The sequence below is a fragment of the Bipolaris zeicola genome (genome assembly GCF_000523435.1).
Source record: "Bipolaris zeicola 26-R-13 unplaced genomic scaffold scaffold_201, whole genome shotgun sequence".
NCBI lineage: Eukaryota > Fungi > Ascomycota > Dothideomycetes > Pleosporales > Pleosporaceae > Bipolaris > Bipolaris zeicola.
Window position 1 is genome coordinate 1 of NW_006912250.1, and position 23,400 is coordinate 23,400.

General features: G+C 49.5%; 10 protein-coding genes across 10 annotated transcripts; 5 read left to right on the forward strand and 5 right to left on the reverse strand.

The window, feature by feature from the left end:
- Positions 1–1,589: 1,589 nt before the first annotated feature.
- Positions 1,590–1,745, reverse strand: COCCADRAFT_106074 (uncharacterized protein; the record flags this gene model as incomplete). The annotated part of the gene is made up of 1 exon (XM_007717885.1): positions 1,590–1,745. The coding sequence occupies one exon, from the start codon at positions 1,743–1,745 to the stop codon at positions 1,590–1,592; it is 156 nt and encodes a 51-aa protein (XP_007716075.1).
- Positions 1,746–1,762: 17 nt separating this feature from the next.
- COCCADRAFT_106067 (uncharacterized protein) lies at positions 1,763–1,918 on the forward strand (the record flags this gene model as incomplete). Its single annotated transcript, XM_007717886.1, has 1 exon — positions 1,763–1,918. A coding segment is annotated over one exon (156 nt), but the record flags the coding sequence as incomplete, so codon positions are not given.
- Positions 1,915–2,319, reverse strand: COCCADRAFT_8194 (uncharacterized protein; the record flags this gene model as incomplete). Its single annotated transcript, XM_007717887.1, has 1 exon — positions 1,915–2,319. The coding sequence occupies one exon, from the start codon at positions 2,317–2,319 to the stop codon at positions 1,915–1,917; it is 405 nt and encodes a 134-aa protein (XP_007716077.1).
- Positions 2,320–3,592: 1,273 nt separating this feature from the next.
- COCCADRAFT_106064 (uncharacterized protein) lies at positions 3,593–4,504 on the forward strand (the record flags this gene model as incomplete). The annotated part of the gene is made up of 1 exon (XM_007717888.1): positions 3,593–4,504. The coding sequence occupies one exon, from the start codon at positions 3,593–3,595 to the stop codon at positions 4,502–4,504; it is 912 nt and encodes a 303-aa protein (XP_007716078.1).
- A 646-nt stretch (positions 4,505–5,150) lies between these two features.
- Positions 5,151–5,588, forward strand: COCCADRAFT_29332 (uncharacterized protein; the record flags this gene model as incomplete). Its single annotated transcript, XM_007717889.1, has 1 exon — positions 5,151–5,588. The coding sequence occupies one exon, from the start codon at positions 5,151–5,153 to the stop codon at positions 5,586–5,588; it is 438 nt and encodes a 145-aa protein (XP_007716079.1).
- Positions 5,589–8,069: 2,481 nt separating this feature from the next.
- COCCADRAFT_29333 (uncharacterized protein) lies at positions 8,070–9,654 on the reverse strand (the record flags this gene model as incomplete). Its single annotated transcript, XM_007717890.1, has 4 exons — positions 8,070–8,602; positions 8,828–9,015; positions 9,138–9,192; positions 9,594–9,654. The coding sequence occupies 4 exons, from the start codon at positions 9,652–9,654 to the stop codon at positions 8,070–8,072; spliced, it is 837 nt and encodes a 278-aa protein (XP_007716080.1).
- A 348-nt stretch (positions 9,655–10,002) lies between these two features.
- Positions 10,003–11,246, reverse strand: COCCADRAFT_40028 (uncharacterized protein; the record flags this gene model as incomplete). The annotated part of the gene is made up of 4 exons (XM_007717891.1): positions 10,003–10,150; positions 10,258–10,548; positions 10,595–11,074; positions 11,230–11,246. The coding sequence occupies 4 exons, from the start codon at positions 11,244–11,246 to the stop codon at positions 10,003–10,005; spliced, it is 936 nt and encodes a 311-aa protein (XP_007716081.1).
- Positions 11,247–11,946: 700 nt separating this feature from the next.
- Positions 11,947–12,798, reverse strand: COCCADRAFT_29335 (uncharacterized protein; the record flags this gene model as incomplete). The annotated part of the gene is made up of 1 exon (XM_007717892.1): positions 11,947–12,798. The coding sequence occupies one exon, from the start codon at positions 12,796–12,798 to the stop codon at positions 11,947–11,949; it is 852 nt and encodes a 283-aa protein (XP_007716082.1).
- A 748-nt stretch (positions 12,799–13,546) lies between these two features.
- COCCADRAFT_8199 (uncharacterized protein) lies at positions 13,547–16,885 on the forward strand (the record flags this gene model as incomplete). The annotated part of the gene is made up of 4 exons (XM_007717893.1): positions 13,547–14,356; positions 14,411–16,191; positions 16,257–16,378; positions 16,515–16,885. 4 exons carry the CDS (start codon positions 13,547–13,549, stop codon positions 16,883–16,885), a joined length of 3,084 nt encoding a protein of 1,027 aa, XP_007716083.1.
- A 6,121-nt stretch (positions 16,886–23,006) lies between these two features.
- Positions 23,007–23,282, forward strand: COCCADRAFT_40031 (uncharacterized protein; the record flags this gene model as incomplete). The annotated part of the gene is made up of 1 exon (XM_007717894.1): positions 23,007–23,282. The coding sequence occupies one exon, from the start codon at positions 23,007–23,009 to the stop codon at positions 23,280–23,282; it is 276 nt and encodes a 91-aa protein (XP_007716084.1).
- Positions 23,283–23,400: the final 118 nt, after the last annotated feature.

A 23,400-nucleotide genomic window follows, 5' to 3' on the forward strand; every position in this document is an offset into this window, starting at 1 on the left:
CACCCGGGGGATTCCAGCCTCGCTGGCCACCTGGAAGCTGCCGGTCCGCTGCTATGTCAGATAGCGCCGTGACAATATCTCTAGGGCCTAGCCTATAACAAATAGGTGTTAACAAAAGCATTAAGGATAGAGACATGCGTAATGCTATCTCTTAGGTATATTAAGGTGGACATACTAACACGCTGTGCTTGTTGTTAGAGTATGGTTGCGGCAGCGTATACAACGTTAATATTAATCTCTGGACGCTATCACTGTGGTCACTCTTCGTCTGTTCTCTAGCAACAGTAGAAACTCTTCTATTAACTTGTTGTGTACAAGTTAACTGCTAGGATAGTTATAGTTGTACAGCATTAATATAGGCTGCAAGCTATAGTTGTCTTAATGTAGTACAGCTTCTAGTCTTGTAGGATGCAGATCTGCACATTAAGAACTATAAGGGACATACTGCTGCGGATGTTACGAGGTTAGAAGGGCAAATTAAGGTATTGAATTTTCTAGAGACTTAGCAAACCAAGGCTGCTAAAAAGTAACAAGTAGGTTAGAGCAATGCAATCTTAGCCTATTGCTCCCTGTCTATCTTCGCTGACACTGCAAGGAAGGCCTAAAGCGTTCCCCTACTGCTACCTTATAGACTACTTTAGATTATTTGTACAACAAATAGCCTTAAAGCATCTTTTTATAAACCACTCTCTAGATTCAAGCATTTACTAGTGTATCCAGCGAGGATGTTTGCCTTATGTTATCTATCTGCCGCTACTAGCCCCCCTTATAAGCCTTGTCGAGTCTCAGTAGGGAAGCTCTTGAACCCTAGCCCTCCTGAGAAGAATAAGGACACTGCTCTAAATCTTATTCTTTACGGGGGAAAATAGTAGAGATCCGCAGCTTTAGTTCCAGACATGATTTGTGCATGCAAACTTGCCATAGGGTCTTTGTATGAGCGATCAAGGGCCACCAATGAAGGTGAAAGCTCAATCGCTCGGCAGGAGTACATTATCAGAAGGCACAGATACACCTCCCTCTAAATTTGTACCTGCTCCCGAAGATCCGCCGCAAAAGCTTCCTGCGATGCGTAGAGTGCGGGGTTTCCACAAGTTCATGTTTACAGAAAAGAAACTTCTTTCGACTCTAGTAAGCAGCTGGCTAGGCAAGTTAGCTCCTATGTATTAGGATTATCGCGATGTTTTCCGGCCAGTGTGGTGGCCATCGTACGTAGATTATCCACTCGTGTTTCCTACGACACATTTCTGTAAGTTAGAGATGACAAGAGGCGGCTAAAGCTAACGCACAAAGACAACGCCCATTTAGCATCTGCTATGGCCATATTCGAGCGAGCTTGGCAGACACGCTAAAGACTGTCACCAGGCATGTCTACACCGAATTCCGCAAAGCATCCGATATCTCCGCTACGCTGATAGATTGAGATGATTGGATACGTTAAAGGCCTTCTCTCCACACCAGCTCGCACTATCTGCCCCTTCGGATCTCGCTGCATGGCAAAGCCATCGACTACATTTTGATGCTGCCTTTCGGCCGCGGATTTAACTTCTCTTTCCTTTCGTCTACTTCGCGTAACAATGTCGCGACCAGGATCAATGCCCCCAACAATGCCCACGAGGCTCGGCCAAGAAAAGCCGTCGTAAAGATGTTTCCATCTGCAGATTGGTTAAGACCACTGCAGAACGCTTAATCTTGACATGGTTCCACAAGAGCACATTGGCTCCATGTTGCAGTTGTAGTATCGTCATAATATTTGACCTATGGGCCTAAACGCTCATGTTTGCAATTTTGCGCACCTGTTGACTGCTTTGAACGGCTACCGGCGATTTCACACCAGGTCCAGGCTTCGGAGAGAAGATTCATGTCTTGGTTCCTGGTGTTTCGCATATATAAATTGTTTCATTATTTGACCACGGTTTAATTCTTGGTCAAACTCCGCTTCTCATGCAGCCTTGCGTTGAGCAGGAAAAACAGACTTGTAACGAGCCTCGAGACTCCAAAGCCAAGTCCTAAATACATCGCACCACGATAACCTTTGAGCTCGTCTTCTTTTGTCTGACCACCATTGTTAATGTGCATCTCAACAGTACCCGCAATACCAACACCAATACTAATGCTATAGTTGACAATAGTATTAACCAAACTCGCAGCCATACCCTGGTGATGTTTTTCCATTGCATTGCTCATAATGAGCGTGCCAGCTGGAAAACTCATGTCCATGCCCCATGGAATGACCAGTGAGACTACAAAAGTCTGAGCCCAATAGGTTTGGCCAGAGGGAATGGTTGCAGTGATGATGCTACCAATGATGAATGCACACATCGAAATGAACAGAACAGAGCAGGCTAACAAATAGAATCTCGTGCGCGAGCGACATTCTTTGCGTGACAGACTTGGTCGGCGCCAGCTCCGGACCACGTCCATCTTCAAACTTACTTGACAGAGCCAAGTCGCGGTCATGCACGGGAGTGCTTGTCGAGGTGTGCGTCGGGCAACGTAACAGCATCGATACAGGTGTTGACGGTGATTGTGGCATCGCCTCTTCCGGCCCAGATAAGTAGCAGAGATTGCTCGCGGAGTTTAATGGTGGATGTCTTGGTCCGCGTATAGTGCTCCAATGAAATCTCCCCTCTGGCTTCTGTGGCCGGCGTCCGCACGCTTGTCTCGTAATAACAAAAGGTCCGCTCGGAGCTGAGGAGATAATTTGGAGTGCTATGATTGTATCTCCATCTGTACCATATAGGGGCCTACCTATTTTAGACACTTTGGGAGAGTGCGCAATAATACTTAGGCCAGCCCGTGGCGTACACGACAGCCCCATTTTAGACAACATATCCGCATGCTTCCATAGCGCAGGAGCATTACGGGCAAGTTAACGGAGTTTAGCTAAGAGAAAAATCCGGCACATTCGGCTTTCGCAAAGTGTAAGAGCCGAAAATTAGTCATGGATATCGATGGTTTTGTTGTGCCTATGGGAGTTTTGGCTTGTGTCGTCATAGCTCAATGTCCACCGGCGTCTAGGCTATGTCCGAAACTTTGATTTTTTGCGGGCTTAGAACGAATTTTCCCCTAGCGCGCAAGCTAGGTCCCCTTGGCCGACTGACAGGCTACTCGAAAAGGACCCCTTACCCCGCCCATTATTTCTGTTATGTTCCAAAGTTGCTTTCCAACCCTTCACAAGGCGACACCTCAACAACGCAGATGTCCATTAAATGCACTCGCTAAAGCGACGGCATATCGGATCACAGAATTAACAGCTCCTCCGCTCAGGACTTTGAAGCGGCAAACAAGTAGTGATCATGACTTTTAATATTGGTCACGACCGAGAAGGAATTCTTCCTTTGATCTCAGTGTGATGAGCCCAAGGTGTGCGAGCTACGATACTTGTAAGTGTACAATAATACAACTCAATGGTAACTCAGCGAGTCGGCAAACTTCCCCGATTGCGCCGACTGAATGAACATAAAAGAGGCACAGGTTCCGCTATGCATGTTGTTCACTCATACTGCCTATGTTCCCCTGAAGGCTGTTCCCGTTGTTCTCTGCACTCTACCATACAAATCAACCTCTACTCTACCTGTCTTGCGAGTTCACCATGAGCACTGAGAGGAACGGCGTTCTCGTCGTCGGAGCTGGCGAGCTCGGCCAAGCCGTCGTAAGCAGCATTGTATCACACCCTTCGAGAAACGGAATACCTGTGTCTCTCCTCCTACGACAGGGAACCATCACCTCACAAGACTCAGCGAAACAAACTCAGGTATCTCAGTATCGCAATTTGGGCATCAACCTCGTCCCTGGAGATGTCGTATCGGACTCTGTCGAGGACCTTGTCTCAACTTTCCGATCATTCCACACTATCATCATCTGCACTGGCATGTGGCTCCCAAGAGGCACGCAGCGGCGTATCGCGCAAATGGTGCTCGCAGCCGAAACACCACGATTCTTTCCCTGGCAATTTGGCCTCGACTTTGAGGCTATTGGTCACGGAAGCGCGCAAGACCTCTTCGATGAACAGCTCGAGGTCCGCGCCCTGCTTAGGGGGCAGCAAAAGACTGATTGGACTATATTCTCGACTGGCATGTTTATGGATTACCTCTTCGACAGAGACTTCAACATTGTCGATAGGACAAACTCCGTCGTCCATGCGCTGAATGACTGGACCACCGAGGTGACGGTCACTTCAGTCATGGACATTGGCCGCATCGTGGCTGAGGTCCTCTGGTGCCCTGATAATACTACATCAGGCATTGTCTATGTTGCGGGCGAAACAATATCGTACGGGCGATTGGCGGATGAGGTAGAGAGGGCCGAGGGGCGCAAGGTCAAGCGCGAGCGTTGGAGCCTCGAGCTATTGCAAGAAAGACTAGAAAAAGATCCTGTGAATCATCTGAAGAAGTATTACTGCGTGTTTGCAGCTGGACGCGGAGTTGCTTGGCCAATTGAGCAGACAATCAACTACAAGAGGGGAATTACGTGCGAAACCGTCAAAGATTATTTGAGAAGATAACAAGATATGGCAACATAACCAGACCTTAATAAACAACTTATCCTCTAATACTATGATTCTATGATCAAGCTTCAATCTACCATGAGATTTAGTTTTGGTAACTAGTATACGAGTGAGAGGTTGTCTAGTATGCCGAAGATTCCTCGGACCCAGGTAACCGGTGTGTACAGGTTTTTCGGAACACCTCCGCGCGTTTGACGTCACCAACCCAACGCAGCGCTTAGCGTCATGCATTCTGCCCTGCTACGGCTGAATGAATTATTTTGGAGCGTCTTCATGGTAAATCTCAACATTGATGGTGGCGGTAAATTGCAATTGCAATGACTTCTGTGCTGACTGTACACAACACTACAGAACTGAGCATGGACTAGCTTGGGTATACGTGAACGAAAATGGTTACATCTGAAACTCGTGTTCCCTGAACCAGGGAAAAAATCCCAGTTCCGCAGATCAGAGCCACCAATTTGTCATCAGACAAAGATTGAAGTCGGGCCGTTCCCGCGTTGTAATGACGCAGCAGAAAGCGAGCCTATATATTCGCGCTTTTCGCACCAATGCATCTCCAGCATCAAGACTTCTAATTCCTCTAAATTCCAAAATAACGATCCCATACGTTTTTGTCCCTCGCCGAATCCCAACGCCCGCAATGTCCGCTCTCCTGACCAACAAGCCTCTCCTCGGGCCCCTCGTCGGCCTCAACGTCTGGACTTTCGCCATTGAAGTTCTGTTGTACAAACGCAGAATTCCCGCTCTTTCGAAATATGGTGTTACGTTCGATCCAGCAACTGTCAAGAAGCAGAAAGCCGAGAAATTGCCAGCTTTCGTCCAATGGCCGGCTGACAACTTCAACAATCTCTTAGAACAACCCACTCAATTTTATGCCGTCGTTCTCGGCTTGAGTTTTTTGGACGTCAAGGACAAGCGCACGGTTGGGTTGGCGTGGGCGTATGTAGGTCTGAGAGTGGTACACAGTCTTATCCACGTTTCTACCAACAACCCTAGCATCCGCTTCCCAGTCTGGCTTGCAAGCTCCTTCGCAGTAGCAGGACTTACAGCTCAGGCAGCTTGGAAGCTTCTTTTCTAAAGGGTCAATTAAGTCTACGTTTAAGTCGTAAATACATAAAGGTATTATCAAGTTTTTTCTTAACGTAAGTGCGGCTCTTATTTTAACTCTTTATAAGTAAGCTAACGTGAGTACATAGCGAGTGTGCCGGCTAGGCGAGCGCGCCACCTCAACAAGCTGTTGGGCCTACAAACTGCAACAGTTCAATACCACACCGCTGTACTGTAGCTTGCAATACAGAATGTTAATTGCTGACCTCTACTAAATCTTTCTTACACGTGTGCGAATTATGACTAGTCTTTCTGTAGAGCCTACAGTGCCCTTTACCCCTCTTGCCTGTACCTCTTTGAACTCTACCCTTACGACTCTCCCCTTCAACCTGCGCCTCAACGTCGTATTGGGCTATTAAGTCCTCTGCCTCTTCCTTTGACAGGTCTCTACCCTTCTAAACACGCTTTTTTTTCTGTGATGTGCGCTTAGAGGCTGATTTATTTAACGCTTTAAGCTGTAGCACTCTGGCTGCTAACAACGTCTGCCTATGTAGTAGTATTGGCCTCTATGCAGCTGATTAACGATCTTAACTATTAGAGTAGGTGACAATCCTTGGTACTTTTGAGTACGATTGCGAAACAGCGTTAATTGGGCCTAGATCTTGTTAGTGTAACGGACGTTCTTACGTTACCTATGGTAGCTAGTCCTAAAGGTGTAAGCCGTGGGGATGTTATGGTTGTAGAAGAGTATCGCGATTGAGTAAGCGTAGACAAGTTTCTCTCATAAGACAACGATACTTATTGGAGGAAGTATATGCTCAGGAAGAATGTATCCTTGACTACGAAGATGCTAACTATGTTCAATGACCTGCTTATATGCGTCACGATGTGGGTGGTTAGTGGGTTAGTGGGTTAGTAGCAAGGCAGGTCACTAACTCGCTAACCCGTCACGTGGTCAGGTTGTGGTCCGCTTCGGGCCCAAGGTTGTAATCCTCACCGTGCCACATCTCAGCATCTTCCGTTTCATACTCATCCCGCGCTTCCGTCCCTATTGGATCTAGCGCATTGTCTTCGTAGAGACCGTTTGTAACAGTTAGTGTTATGGGCTAAGCCCTTAAGATATAAGACTACATAGAGGGCGTACGTGCTTATATAAATACGTACGCTCCTTAAGGACTAGCTCCTAGCTTGGCACTAGGATATATCTCGTATGAGAAGAGACGTATTCTCTTCTTCTCTCTACCTTTCTGCTTCTATAGTCAGGACGAATGCAAACTCGTTAGCAGGCCTCTTTAACCCTTAACAGTGAGCGCTGATAGGTGTTACGATCGCTTTATACCAGCCAACCAGATGCTGACACCCTTCGAATGCTGAAGCACTTGGCGCAGTAATTACACGGGCTCTCCCGTGCGGCACGGTGACGGCACAGTTTATTACAGGTCACGTGATTGACCCACTCCTTGGCAGTCGAGCCAGGTGGACCCCACGTGGTGGCTCACGATCAACTCGGTGAGCCAAAGGATTTTCTATGTATCTCTTTATTATATAGTCATTAGGAATGCGAGCTCTTACAGTTCGTGTTCAACCTCAGTTACCAACTGGACAATACACTTGTGTTTGATGCTCACCCAGCTCTCGAGCTAGACCAAGCGTAACATTACTACTCATTGCTACCCGTGCAAGAATTGTTTCACTCGCACAAACCCCCAACGCCCTACGAGCACTTGTAACCGTATACGTCGACCCGAGAACCAACCAGAACCGTTTACCCAGCTTGCTGAGTTTACGACTTCAACATCTCTTTACTGTACACTTGCTTTAGGGGGGCAAAACAACCGGTGAAGCTTCGATGATGCCTGAAGCAGTGCATCCTGAGCTCCGCTTGCTCCATAACAGCAGCATCGAGCCAGATGACAAGATAATGAACAAGGCGTCCCTACATGAAACGGAAGGGTGCGTGATGGTCTGCCCCAATGCCTCTGGCGGACCAATCTGCGACACAAAGGAAGAATAGAGGGACCAGCTGGATATGAAGATCTCGGACAGGTTCTACTCACGCACCGTGTCACACCTGGTGTTGACTTTAGCAGCTAGTGGAGAAGGACCTCGTATCAGTAGATAAAGTCCGCATTGCTTATTCTCAAACTTGCTCTAGAACTCGTTAAGTCAAACTTGACTAGAAACACCATGTGCGATGTTAGAGGCGTAAAGATAAGATATTTCAATCCTGTTGATCATCGATTTTCGACGAGACTTTCTGATCGATGTTGCTGTCCAGCATTTCCCCAGGGCCAAGAACAAACATTTCCTTTTTCCAATTCCATCGATAACCCAAGAAGAGCCTCTCCAGGCTGGAAACTCCAATAGTCGAGTTGGGCAATCCCATGAAATGCAGCATCTTGGTAACAGCCTACTTATACGAATGAGAATCCTACTGATATACAGTGTCTGAAGCCCGAATTCTGAATAGTACGGATGCTCGCATCGTACAAAACTCAAAGCTGATGCATATCTACAAGATTCTAGCGCGCTTCCTTGATCCGAGCTCGTTACCATGCGCAAATCTAACACGCTTATATGGTATTGCTGGCAGTGGCCTCTCAAGTCCCAACTCTGAATGATCTATAGTTCCAAACGGACCCTCAAGACGCTGATGGGATATGAGCTTATCCAATGTAGTAGGATATCCGCTCAGTTCTCGTGGCTTGGAGGTAATGCCACGTATCGACATGCCGATCACCTCGTCTCTTTTGTTGACTGTAAAGTTGATACGCCTTCTGAAAGGCAAATAATCTTGCGGTATACTCTTGACGCATCGGACTGGGTTCCCTTGAATGTAAAAATGCGAAGACGTTGTGGCAAGCTGGTAATACAAGTAGTAAAGTCCATCGCGAGGAAGATCAAGTCGACAGTAGACAAAGCCCTCGCAAGAGTACCGACGCCCATCAAACCTTGGCAAAGAGTCGAGTTCAAAATAGAACATCGAAGATATCATGTAATCCACGACTGCCGTCACTGCGGCATTTCGTCCTGATACTGTTTGCTCTGTGTTTTCTTTCAGAGTAGAAATCTGGGTTGCATCGTCAAGACTCGGCTCCCGTCCAGGAACCTGTAAATTCAGGCGGTGAAATCAATGTCGTGGATGTAGAGACAATGAGTTGTAGAATTCAACCCATGCAGCTTGAGCGTCCATGCTGTCCATAAGAATCTTCCAAAGGCGTTTCACAAATCGTCCAACCATAGTGGACTCGAGCATGCGTGACCACATACCGGATTGAATTCGAGGGCTACTTAATGTCTCAAGCATAGTGCCGGTCCCTAAGGATAGAAGGAAGTCCGGGTCCGGTCGGTCTGGCCAAAGGTATTTGATATCCCAGGTTGCTAGTTTTGCAGGCATGTTATGTTTGATACCACCATCCTGCACCAGCATAGATCCAATGCTCACAGGGAGAAAATACCTGCTGTTAAGTTAGAGTGGCTCAATGGAAGGAATTACTTGGAAAATCTACCCAGGCGCCGCTGATGTGCAAGTGGCCCTAGAGAGTTAGCAAGATATTGTGAAGCGAGAAGTTTGACTCACGCCTGCCCAACGATAACATCATCTTGGGCTTGACGAGCACGCTCAACATCATAGCCTGGATAGAGATTAGTAAAGGATATCTAAAAGATTTCAGGGTTCATACCTAGGGTGGGCGGGCGCTTGCCCCCCCATTGTAATTCGCGATAAGTCGAGCGAGAGAACGCTTTACTTCAGTAGTCGTAACGGCGACCTTGCTCTCAGTTCTGAGCGGATTGAACATCTTCATTGGAGTGCTACAGGCTTTCTCGAAAGCTTTCTCAATGGCTGACGGATCGTACTTGCCATCGTTGATAATTGTGGACAATATTGATCTTTGCTTGCTGAACGTTCCAGTAGCTGTGTTCTCGAACTCCTGGATAGCTTTCTTTGCCCCCCCACTGAAGTAGGAAAACCCCCATTGCAACTAGCCCACCTATAAAAATCAGAACTGGATGCACCATAGTATGCTAGACATACCGGTCGAAGTACCAACCACATAGTCGAAGTGGTCTTTGATTGAGCAACCGAAGCTAGACATGACTTTCTCCAGATGTTCCAAGAATTTCAAGGGTACAATGCCTCGAATTCCTCCACCATCAATGCTCAATACACGAATGCCTGCTGTAGGTGGAATTTAGTGGAAGACAGCATCTCGCTGTATAACGCCGCATATAGTGCACTCGGTGACTGTAAATGTGTACTTATTGGTCTTCGGAGCTCATAGGCCTGGTTTGCTGAGAGCTGTCTCGTTGCAATTATTTCTACGTCTTCCTCCCCAAGAGCCTCAAGGGTTTGAAGAAGCTGATCTGTCCTTGCAGAAGGCTGTTAAACCAGGGTGGCTCCATGGGGTTTGGGAGCCAGTAGATTCCTGTTCGCCATCATGGAGCTAGAGTCTTTGTAAAGCTCCAGGCGTTGTTCGCGTTCGTGTATTATCGATTGGCTGTCTATTCCAACAAAGCCTGAGACGTAGTATTGCGCGGTCTCTTCGCCTCTGTGGCCTAACAGCGTTCGAAGTTGCGGTGCAGTCGCTCTCCCTGAATACGATCAGCATATCTAAACCCTGCAGAGTAGACTGGTCTGACTTTGCACTGCATGTGCAAAGGCACGCCTGAAGCAATATGCGCTGAGGTTTTCTTTGTACCCAGCTCTTTGTCCAACCCCCCTTAATGCAGTGTTGAAACAATCATAAGTCCATATCCCGTCCGCAAAGAGTGTCCCGTCCGCACGCGTATTCCGCATAATTGGGCGGTCCAAAGCATCCTTCTTGTACCTCGCTCGGTACAAGGAGCTTCCAGCTGGGGGCCTTGCTTTAGCAAGATCTTCGTGTGAAGACAAATTCTGGAAAACATCGTCTGCAAAGGCAAGGAAGAGAAACCATGTGACCGGACACATGTATCTCATAAGCGGCTCCTCGTACAAGACCATGGTTGGCCTAGCCAACATTAGTTGTAATGCTTGAAGCTTTATGAGAAACTCACGCGTGCTTCTTGTATTTCCGATGCCCCTTATGGTTCCTCAACTTTACACAGAGGAGCCATCCTTGGTATGTAGCAGTCCGTTGGTGAATGAGCTCAATATCCTTGTAATGTAAACCTTCGTTCGATCGGTGCCATGCGTCTGACTCGATAATCTCGCCAGGCCGAACACCAATTAGTAACATAAGCTGGATCGCGAATGCTAGTTGATTGCGCAATCGAAAGTGAAGCCCCCTGTACTCGTCGCATGTGAAAAGAAATCGGATTATGTCTTCAGCCACAGCTAGGGGTGCGAGCGGCTTTGAGCAGGCACTTGTTGATACAAGTTTACCGGAAACCAGAACTTTTGCAATGTACTTGTTAATCTCAGCATTCTGGAGCGGAGTGTACTGGTACTGGGTATGGAGCTTCACAGCCCGTTTCAGGCAGGCTAGACGATTGCGAACGGTGACGTCTGTCACGTTGTTCTCTAAGAGTCCTGTCCTCGATTGTGCGAACCATTCCAGGTACAGCTGTACATGCAGTGTAGTAGGTGCCTGAATAAAGCCATCTTCAATCAAAGGCTTATCAAGAACGTCTCTAGCGAACCTGCAAGATATTAGTGTGAAGAGCGAAGATAAGATACAATTCAAACCTACTCTTTCCACAGCCTCATTTTGTACTGATACGATTCGAAGGCCGATTTGTTCAAGGCTTTCTGTACATCTGCAGCAGTTAATGGTTTCGTTCCCTTTTCCTGGCGAGCGCGTTCTTTGAGAAGTTCAAGGTCAACTTTGCAAGCTCTTTTCCCCATCTCGCAGCTTTTGATATATTGTAACAATAAGCAGAAGGGTAAGCTTACATAGATATAATTAGTTTGGCATTTGTTCTAAAAATGGTGTGCAGCTGAAAGTTAGCAAATTCGCCCTAATTGGCTAGCGATGTTGGTGTTCGCGAGGCAGACCGGTCCCCGTATCCTGTAAACGCGACACAAAAACCTCAAAACAGTACCTTGGCAGACGGCGGGTCGGGCAGGAGAACTAGCTCTCAGTTTCCAATGGTCGTATGTGCCAGAAAAACGGGATGGATTTGTCATATCCGCGAATGTTATGATTTTATCGGCTGTTGGGAGTGATCCCGCCAAGGACGCCCGCGGCTGCTACTACGACTTCACACACCACCAGACACGGAAATCGAGGAACCATGTACATTCAATTTTGTAGAGCTTTGAAAATATAGATATGTAAGCGCGGAATCTAATTCTCACAATATTCTTTTCCAGATGTATAGAAGAGCAATGCACATACAAATCATTTTCGATGCAGACTTCTTACTTAATGAAACAACAAATGTACAGCGCATTATCTTGGTTCCATTTATATTGAGCTGGCAAAGCTCGTCTTTGTGCTATCAGCCTGCAATTTTGCCTTTGCCTCTTCTATCCAAGTCTCGAATCTCAAGACGCCTAATTGCACACTGCGTATGGGCGTTACCTTTGCACCGCCCAAATCCCCTCCCTCCTTTCTTATCCGCCTGCCGCTCTCAAACTCTTCTTCCTCCAACTCTTCTCGGATGGTTGCCGTTCTGCCCGTCTTCTGTAGGCTGGGTTGGACTGGGATCCACGGCTGTGGGTGTCCGATTGGCGGATCTATATCACCTTCATCTTTGAGCTCCATGCTAATGTTGAAGGAACATTTGGGCGGTAGAGGAGCGAGCGTGGATGTGCGTGTGGTAAGGGCAATCAAGGCCGCGCGAAACTGCTCAGAGAGATTGACATGTACATCCGTATCCAACGCCTTTGTCTTTCCTCGCTTCAAGATGCCACTCTCGTCTTCATTATCGGACACATCAGGTGTTGTTCCTTGCCACTCAATTTCCATGTTGCGATCTCCCTTGTCCACGATTGGGAAGCTACTGACATCAAACATGTATCGCTCCATTATTTTTGCACTGCCTGCTGCACTTGCTTGATCGCCTTCATAGCTGAAAACTACGATAGCAATTCTAGCGACGCTGCCGTTCAAGAGCTCCTCGCCCACGGCGGCGATGGCGTCGGTTATCCATTCGCAGACGAGCGGATGCCGTGACTGGAAGACGGAGGTATTGTGGAAGCGCGATTGGACAAACGAGGCGCGCGGATAGAGGGTGCGTAGGTAGAGAAGCGTATGTGTGTAGGCTGTGAGGAAGGTGGTGAAGTGGTCGAGGGTCTCGAGATAAGTTGGGGCCATGGCGGGCTCGGATACAACAGGACAGGCAGTGTAACCACCACTCGACAGGGCGTTGTACACCTAGCAGGCGTTCCGACTTGTCTATCCCATATGTCTTGTAGTGGGGGTATAGTGGACAAAGGGCATGACGCAGACGCGTCTCGTCGCGTGTCAAGGCCGCTAGGCTATCGATAGGCGTCGGTAGGCGTGCATAGGCGGGCAGGGCTGGTAGTGCAGTGGCTGAACGGTATGGCGACTGTCGTGTGAATGCTGTGTCGAGAGCCCCTGGCACTGTTGGGGATAACAGCGTGGCAGGTAATACCTGGCCTTGGGTGATTGAGATGGGGAGAAGGAGACATCAAGTGCCTGGTTTCTACTCGCCCCGGAGGTGTCATGACGAATCTTCTGCACAGTGAGCCAGTGCAGGTGAAGCCATTGGTCGTCTTCCACCTCGCCACCACTCAATTCAGCCCTTATCCATATGCTCAGCCTTAATTTTCTCTATCCAGTAGTATTGTATTTACTCTCGAGGTGAAGGCGTCAAGACACTGCTCTCCCGCCACAGCAGCCGCTTGGCCACCCCGCTACACACAGATTCACGGAGCTGCCCCGCATCCCCGAGCGCGTTCTTTTTCCTCCGGTTCAGTCGCCCAGCAAACACCAACAACAAACGCGTCACCCGCCAAACAGTTCCTCTCGCCAACCGAGTTGGGCAACGCTAGACGTGCTGACTAGCTCTGTACGCGCATGCCCCACGTTGACCTTGACCATGGAGGACCAACTAGTGCAGCTGCTTTCCGCAACCCAGACGGCCCAAGAGGACACGCGCAAACAGGCTGAACAGCAGCTGCTCTCGCTCTATGGCCACCAGGAGCTCCCGCTGGGCCTGATTGGCATATCCTGCCATGAGAGCGTGCCTCTCAACATCCGCCAGGCTGCCCTGCTGTATCTCAAGAACCTCGTCCTGGCAGGATGGAGTGACAGCCTCGAGGGCTGGAAGGGACAGGTCCTGATCACAGACGAGAACAAAGCTATATTACGACAGCAGCTGCTCGCCCTCGCCACGTCCGACCAGATCGACCGCAAGCTCAAGGCCGCCGCAGGCCTCGTCGTCAGCAAGATCGCAGCCGCCGACTACCCCATCGAATGGCCCGACCTGCTCGAAAACCTGCTCAATTTGATACCCAATGCGACGGAAGGCCAACTACACGGCGCCCTCAGGGTGCTTGGCGAGCTGGTTGAGGATTCGTTCAACGAGACTACCTTTTTCAGCGTGGCACCGCAGATGATCAAGATTCTATACGATGTGGCTACCAATGACCAGAGGAAGCCGACATTGAGGGCGCTAGCATGCAAGGTCTTTCACGGCTGCTTTGACATACTCGAGATGGTCATGGATGATCACAAGGCCATGGTCAAGAATTTTGCCGACGAGGTGCTCAAGGACTGGATGCCTTTCTTTATCAATGTCTTGAACACGAGGTTACCAGGCCCGCCTTCAATTGAGGAAGAAGAGCAAGATGCGCCCAATGCCACGCTGTACAAGGGTCAGATCGCTTTGAAGCTCCAAGTGGTCAAGGTACGTCATGGAGAATGAAGACCAGCGCCTGTCGCAATACTGAACATTCTACAGGTCCTCATGCGCATCCGTTCCATCTTCCCCGCTATTCTATCGCCTCAAAGTATCGTTCTCTTCCAAGCATGCTGGCAAGAACTTTCATTACTCGAACCCGCATACTCTCTCATGTACATACAAGAAGACCGCCAGAGCAGGCTGGAAGACGCCGATGGACTCCCGTACACCCTTGATTTCCTCATTCTCGAAGAGCTAGACTTTATGCAAGCATGCCTTCGCGCACCGCCAGTCCGCAGTCAGCTCGAACAGGAACTTCAGAACCAGGCACCCGAGAACTCTTGGGTTACTCAGGTCATGAAGCTGGCCGTGGCCTACGCACAAATCACTACCGAAGAGGAGGGACTGTGGGACGTCGATGTCAACATCTTCTTGAGTGAGGAGACTAGCGTTACAGCGAATTACACACCTCGAACGGCTTGTGGAGACCTCGTTATCAAGCTCGGTGAATGGCTGACAGAGCCTACGGTCAATGGCTTGTTGACCTACACCAGAGCGCTTTACTCCGAGTCAAAAGGCTGGAAAGCAGAAGAGGCCGCCCTGTACGTTCTCAACCAACTACTGGGCGACTTCCAGGACGTGGACAAGCAAATCAGCCCCGAGGCTGCGACTGGCTACGTAGATTTCATCCGTTACGCTATGCAGCAGCCTGATGCGTTCCTTCGAGCACGAGGCTACCTGGTCGCTGGAAGCTTGACAAGAACATCTGGAGACGCTCTCCAACAGCTAGCTACATCCTTCCTCGAGGCGAATCTGCAGGCTATTCCAAATGACGAGTCCGACGTTGTCCAGGTTTCTTGCATCCGAGCTCTACAACACTACCTCCAGGCACTCCCACACTCGGTTACTCAGCCCTTACAAAGCCCGATCATATTGGCGATTAGCAATTACCTTGCCGCACAGGACATGTCAGAACTCAACGACGGTGACGATATCATGATCACTTTGGTTGAGACCCTGAGAGACGCTATTCTCATCGACACTCGGATCTGCATCACGGACAACGGCCTCGATATGCTATTCCGAGTGGCTAGCCACCAAGCCTCCAACTTTCAGTTGACCATGCTGGTTGTTGAAGCGTTTGAGGAGGTTACAGAGACCATTGCTCGTATGGGAGGCGATGCGTATATTCAGCTTTGTGCAAGGGTTCTTCCATCACTCACAGGAGCTTTCGATGTTGGGAGCTTGACGGAAGAGAATGCTCTGTGCAACTTCGCTGCCGATCTCCTTGCTGTGCTTGCTGAACATGGACCTGAGCCGCTTCCTGCTGGTTTCGTTGCTACAACCATGCCAAAACTCACACGACTTCTTCTTGGATCCACTGACGAGGAGCTACTCAAGTCTGCTACAATTGCGGTCAAGAACATCATCTCGCACGATCACCACCAACTATTTGAGTGGAGAGACGACACCGGTAAGGCTGGTCTAGAGGTGGCTCTTATTATTGTCTCGCGCCTATTATCATCATGCAGTGACCACGCTGCTGGCGAGGTCGGTGCCCTTGCTGCTGAAGTGGTAGAAAAGGCTGGTCACGAACGACTTGGCCCTTACCTGGAACAGCTCTTACGGAGTGTCGCGGTACGTCTGGCGCAAGCAAGTCAGGCGAACTTCATTCAGAGCCTGACACTTGTCTTTGCACGCTTGAGCTTGAACCATGCTTCTGAAGTAGTGGACTTCCTTGCTAGCCAAGACATCGACGGCGAGAATGGACTGCAAGTCGTGCTTGCAAAGTGGCTCGAGAACTCGATCAACTTTGCTGGCTACGATGAGATTAGGCAAAAGTACGTTAGGCTTCTTTCCCTACATCTAGTAGCCTTATGGGTGGTCACTGACTTTATCATTCTAGTGTTATTGCTCTCTCGAAACTATATGATCTAAAGGATCCTCGCGTTGCACAAGTCCAGGTACAGGGCGATTTGGTGCCGAACACCGATGGCCGTATTATGACTAGGAGTCGCGCCAAAGCTAGTAAGTATCTCTTAAACCTTTGCTGCTTAGCCATTGTCATGTTGTGGAGAGTGTGTGTAGGCTGTTGCGCCACTATTGCAGAATTCAGTGCCGCAAATCCCTCCCGGGTCCGTCCACACACTGACAAGGAAATCAGATCCTGACAAGTATACAATAGTACCTGCGCCCCTCAAGATCCTCAAGGTTCTTATAGTAGAGCTCCAGTCGGCCTCTGGTGCAAATCTCGATGCAGCTGCTGCTGCAGACCTCGCAGAGGAAGGCTCAGACGATGGTGACTGGGAAGACGAGCCCAACCCATTTGTCGATCTTGGCAGTGGCTTCAGCAAAGAGCAACTCATGGCATTCGCTGCTGAGGAGCCTGGCGGTGGTGGTCGTCAACGCGACGACGAGACACAGAGTTTCCTCGTTGAATTCTTCAAGCGCGCTGCTACCTCACCGGGCTTCGCTGATGAATTCAACCAGCTCAATGAAGACGAGCGACAGCGATTGCGGGAAAGTGCTGCCTAAGCGTTGCTTTGATTGAGCATTTCCTATCAGGCATGGGAAGTGGCTTGAAGTGATTAACGGGCAGGAACTTCTCATTCAACATGGATATCGTATGTAGACTAATACGCCAGTCTGGGCACCCGTGGTGTCGCTCGTATAGGTACGACTCCCTTTTCTTTCTGGATTCAAGGTACATAGACGGTTGAAAGGGTGAATGATGGCAAGTCCACTATGTGGGGCGGAGGAAGCAATGAAAGCAAAAAGGTAGGATAAGTCGTTTAGGAAACTAGCATACTGTTGACGAGGATTATGAGGGAGGGAGTTCTTGTGGCGGCTATGTGTCTTTGAAATCAAAATCATACAATCCACTGGTTTTGTAGCCACGACTGCTTTGCTTGAGGTGTCGTGATTGTGTTGTGCTTGAATATCTTCGCTGGGTCCGTTGTATACGTATGCACGGAGTTGTACTACATGTATATTGGTGGTTTCTGCAAACGATTTACTTAGCAGCAAGAACAATCGATTGTGCATGGTGATTACTCTCGTTTTTCATCATGGGTTCAAGGATTCAAGGTGCGAGGTTATGCATTCACTTGGTAGTTGATGAGTGGTTGCAGAGTGAAGCAAAAGTGATGATTCATATGCCTCAGGTTGATGGATAATAGAGTTCTGGGTATGTGATCAGGTTGCTTGGAGGTTACTTCTCTCATATGGAGATGGAGTAGCGTGTGATTTACTTTCCTAAACGTATTGCTAGTATAACGAGAAGTCGTGATAAAAAAGACTTCATTTATACTTTGTTTGATTGTGAGCAGTCTGGGGATAGGGACGCCAGTCTAATCTGTGATGATAAATTTTTTTTGGATAATGTGTACTTCCTATGGGAATGTTGACATAGTAGTATGGTTACTGCCCCTGCAGGCGTGATGAAATAGTATCCTAATGGAAAGCGTAAAGCGTTGTTCTGAAGGATGTTCAGACAAATTCTATTCGTACATACGTAGTAGCTACTCAGAGAAACCAAACAAAACAATACTACTATATTTCCCAAACCCTATCCTCACACCTGACTACGTAATTATCCTAAACCCGTACACCCCGCTCTCCTTCCCCTTCTTGAAAAAAAAACACTCAATACAATCTACAACCCTAGCTCGTAATCTACATCCCCAAAAGGCACATAGCAGCGAATCCACCCACCTACACCCTCCACGCAAAGTAACCCTCCCTCACAAGATCAGCCTCGTCCCCACCCCACCCCCCAGCTACCCCACCCACCCCTCACGTGGGTATCGCGCACGTAATCCACGCATCAAGGCCCCGCCAAGCCGCCTAAGTGCCGACGCGAAGGAATTAGCTAGGTTGGAGAGTGTGTTAAACCGTAAACGAGAATGATGATGCACACCTTTACCCACCCTTAGCCCTTTCTCTTGCCCCCCCCCCTTTTTTTTTTCTCTTATAAGCTGAGAGAGCTGAGAGGGGGTTAGGTTGGGAAGGAGAGTGGGGGGGAAAGAGTGGTTAGGCGCTAGAAGGGGTGTTCGCATGCGGCCAAAGTTTGCATCATGCAGTTTTATTTATTACTAGTTACTATACATGTTGTACGTATATATGCTATGTAACCGTAACCGTACAGCTGCTGGAAATAGAAAAATGGCTTGTACAGTAAGTGTATGCTGTGTAATCTACGCTATACTGCTTCTTTGTAAGGGTGGATCCGGGTAAGCAGAAGATGTAGAGTGTTCTATTTTCTGTCGTAAGCCTTTTATCTTGCTAATTTCTTTTGGGGTTGTTTTGATGCAAGGCTGATTTTGCATCGTCCTTGGGTTGCATTCGAGTCTATCATAGAAGTATAGGTACAATGGGCAAGGAACATGATAGTAAGTATAGTAAGTGGCACGTTTTTTGGGGCTGAGTGATCGATTGAGGGGAGGGGTATGGGTGGAGGGGTCAATCATCCTCGCTCGGCGCTTATGCAGAGTGATTACAAGCGGGAAAGTTTTCTTGGACGCGAACTAGCCTAGCGAGTCTCAGCACGTGGGTGAGGGAGGGGGGGTGGAAGGAAGGAAGGGAAAGGGAAGCGGGATTTCCCTTGGCTTGCGCTGCGTGCCGGGCTACGGAAAACAAGGATGGTTGGGTTGCTTGGAATGGTTTGCGGTACAAACCCACACCTAGTGGTGTAGACGGTTCGGTGGACTAGGGGGTTAAGCGGGCCAGACTATTGTCAATTGTACCTGGTGACGTAGTAATTTTGAGTAAGGACTCGGATTGAACAGGGTTAGTGAGGTGGAACGCGCGACTTGGTAGTCAGTAGATGATTTAGACTTTTGAGATGCTGCAATCGCTATTCCCTGTTGAAACTTTCAACGTGACCCGTTATCGGGGGATGCCGAAAGTCTCTTTTGCGCGGTAAATGCTTAGTGCTAGGATATCGCGGATAGAGAGATGCGAGAAGGTCTATCGAATGGAATGCATGGCTAGACGCTTGCGAGAGGGGAATCTCCGGGGGAAAGCTGTCTTTCCCATCACCCCCTCCTTCTCAACAAGATTTACTACCAATGGACGGTTTGCTTTCTCGCAACTGCTGGCATTTTACACATACAAACTGTGATTTCTAGCAAAATAGACGAATCAAAGGCACGGCATACAGCGCGTAACGCTGTGGTTTGGCAGCCCGAGCACACCCTTCCAGCAAACAAGACGTGTCCTGCTGACCCCTCGCAACCAACTACGCACTTTCCAAGGACGTGCCCGTCGCCATTCGATCCAACCACCCCTCTCATCACACAGCGTGGCATCGGAATCGCCCGAGCAGGGAGGGCGAGAGAAGGCGCATGAGGAAGCAGGAAAGAAGGAACAAAAACGCGCAATCTCGATGGTGGCAGAGTATTGATCAGGAGTTGTGAATCGAGGATATGGGGGGGGGAGCTGGAGCAATGAAGCCATGGCCCATGGCATGACGTCTTGCAACAAGTTACCCCTCTCTCCCCTTGCGCAAGGCGCATGAATGTCGAGACTGGGCCAGCAAGCAGAACCACGTCGGATGAAAGAAGCATGACATGGGCGTAGGCACAGGCGGTTCACGCGGAGCGGGTCACTGTGTCGCAAGTATGGTAGCAGTAGCTAGGTAGGTCGACTGCGGGGTAATGGAGGAGACGAGAGTGGGTTCGGAGGTGGGTCATTGGGGCGTCATAGGGTGAGGAGGCGGCGGGCATTGGCCAGGGCGCGGGAGGTCGGTGGCCGGCCATGGAGGTTCGGCTTCGCTTGGGCTGCTGTGATGGGTTAAGGGAAGAAGAGGGGTCCAGCAGAGTGACGCGGACGGGGTTGGGGTTCATGCACGACAGGAAAAGCACCGGCCAAGCGTTTCGAAACACACCGTGCACCGGATGGCCTAGGCTTGCCAGTGAGCTGGTCTGGTCTGGTCTTGCGCTGGTAGACTTGAGCGTTGGGAACCGGCCAGAGTTTTGACATGTGTCTAGGTCGGTACGCTAGATGCGTTCGCATCTGGTGAGGCAGCCAGGGCATCAGCTATCTACCCTAGCCGCCCGTACTACCTACCCTATCGACATGTACCGTGCCGCGTATTGGCCGCGATGCAGACGTGTTGGTGGCACCAGACAACGAGCCGCCCGGGACATGGCGCTGCGACATGCGAGGATGGATGGACAAGGACGCGTTGCATAGGCTGCACAAGTCATCTGAGTGAGAGACCGTGGTGGGCGACGACCTTGGGTTGGCAGCAGCAGGGAAAGAGCATGGAAATGCGTTCCTGGGCATACGCCAATGGCATCATCACACTCAAGGTGCCACCACATCACACTCAGCCGCAGAGAGAGAGATAGAGCGAGAGCAACAGCATGAACAAGCAAGTTCAACATGTGCAAGGCCAACGGGCTTGCCATCGGCATGTGACACGCGCCATTCATCCGGACAGGAACGGAGCAACAGAGCCACTGCCGCGGCGTGTTCCAGTAGACGGATTGGGTGAAACCTTGCAAGACATCTTTGTCCCATCTTACACGCATCTCGTACCATTTCCCCGTCTTGATATGCGAGGAGCAACAAAAAAAACCAAAGACTCCATGCGACCCCCCCTCCCTCTGCTGCTGCTGTTGCTGTTGCTGTTGCTGTTCCTGTCAGTTCCGAAACAACAAACGCATGTTGTGACGCAGCGACTGCACAAAGCTGCAGCCTAGCATCTGGGGGGTACGTAAGGATGTCCTGGGAACAAAAGGGGTGCGGGCGGAAATATAACCAAGGAAAGCAGTAAATGCAATAGTTGGTTATCAACGGAGGGTTCCCGTGTCGGACCACTGTTAATCTGCATCCCCGATCCTTGCACTTGGCAAGGCAACAAGGGGGGGGGGATGGAGGATGATGGTGGTGGCAAGGAGGCTGAATAACCGCAAGGGAAGGACGCGCCGCATATGCGGCCGCGACCACGGTAAACCTTCTTTGATCCCTGGAAGACCAACGACGACTGCTTGGGGTAGGTATAGAGAGGACAGACAGGACCGTGGTGGCCTGTGGCGCTGCGCAAGTGGGTTTCAGTAGTAGGAGGCTACCAAACTTTGTTCGCGCACGTCGGCGTTGATGGAATCCTAGTCAGAGTCCTCTAGTAGAGAGAGAGTGTGTGTGTGAGAGCGAGTAAGGAATGCGGCCGTTTGGTATCGCACACCGAGGAGGGAGGGTGGGATTGGGCCCGAAGGACACAGTGTACACAAGCAAGCACACCACACGCACAAAGGACCCTTGGGCCTCGCCACACCCTCACACTCACACACAGCCCGCTCCCCCCCCCAAAGCAGCTTTTGCTCCTCCCGCAAACAGAGAGCAATCAATCTTTTTTTACACCCCCGTCCCCGGGCACACAACTAATCACATTGAACAATCTCCCTCAGGCGGAAATGCGCAATCTTGTATTCCTTCTGATTGATGACATTTTGATTTCGTGATGGTGTATGAAATGTGCAAGGGTTAAAACGGTTTGCGATAGGCGGACAGTCGGGCACGCGGGCAGCAGGCAAAAAAGAGGACAAAAAGGACCAAGGCAGCAGCAGCAGCAGCCAAAAAAAAAGGGGGGTGAGGAGGAACCAACAGCAAGCAAACTACTGCTTGACTGCTTGCCTGCTTGATTGCTTGCGTTGCCATTTTTTGCTTTCCCTCACCGTTTATGCATTAGCCCATCAACTCTCTCTCTCTCTCTCGCTCTCTTGGTGCCCATTCCTTCCCGCCCCGCCTGCGCCAACCCGCCACAAAAGAGCAGCAGGCAGCCGAAAAAGAAAGAGCGGCAGGGCGGTAATGAGAGAGATGGATGGACGGCAAGGAAAGAGATCTAAAAAAGCAAATAACCACCAAACCCATCAAAACTATGTGTATGCTGCTTCTTTGGCCCAGCCCGCGGCTTGCAAGCCCAATTTTTTTTCCATGCCCGCTTTCCTTGAGGCTGAGAATTGGCGCTGACGGGGGGAGCTGGCAAAAGGGCCAATCACTGGGGCCATCAAGGCGCAACGGTTGACCGTGCAATCATGGCTTTGCTTACAGATGTGATTCATCTGGCTTGAGTGTGATGGGGGGTGCGAGTCATCATGGTGCGACAAAAGCCTATTTACGCCAGGCAACCCTTTTCTTTCAACTTTTCCCCCCCAAAAAAACAAGAGATAGATGAAGAGGGAGAGAGGGAGGGAGGGAGGGGTAAGGGTAGGGTAGAGTAGGTGTGTGTGCGTGCGTGCGTGTGTGTCTGAGTTTGTGCCACCGCACGGCTTTGCTGGACACGCAGCGACGAAAGAAAAAAAGCACGTGGCAGTCGACCGTTCGGGCGTGCCATAGGCTGCCTGGTGTCTCGCATTTGCTGTGCGTGCTGCATGCAGGGGCTGCCCATCTCCCAAAAAACTCACCCTTCACAACTTATCGCAACGGGTGGGAGGAATGCGACATTCACGGTTTGATTGGTCGCCACAACATGACTCACAGAGATTCACAAGTTGCAAGGGGGGACAATGACATGCAAAATACGGCTTTGGTAATGGGGAGAGTAAATAAAATTTGTTACATAACAATAGAGTGGTATGGCGGGTATCCTAGTTTTGACCGTGAGGCACCAGTCTCGTCATAGAGACTGTCTGAAGAAATCTCCCAAATCTAGATGGTCCAACCTAGAAGACAAGACGTGGTAACCCAGTACCAAAAACACAACCTGAACACCTTGCAGAAAACTAAAACAATAAATGGCAATACCCGGCTGAAAACTGAGAAGAGAGAGAGAAGGAAAAAAAAGATACAAGAGAAGGGGGATATCATAGTAGAAAGCAGACTTTTTCCTGTGATTCGCCCAATGCGCAAAAGACCCAGTAGTGTTGTACAATGGCTGAAGCAAACGAAGAAACAAAACAAAAAAACGTGCAGCGAGATTAACAATTAGTAACAGCAAGAAAGGGTATCTCGCAGTAATGTCAAAGTGACGCGCAAAGCAGTGCCGGTAATCGAAGGGGGTATACCAAGACAGAAAAACGCCAGCGCAAAAGCGTCTAGGTATGAGA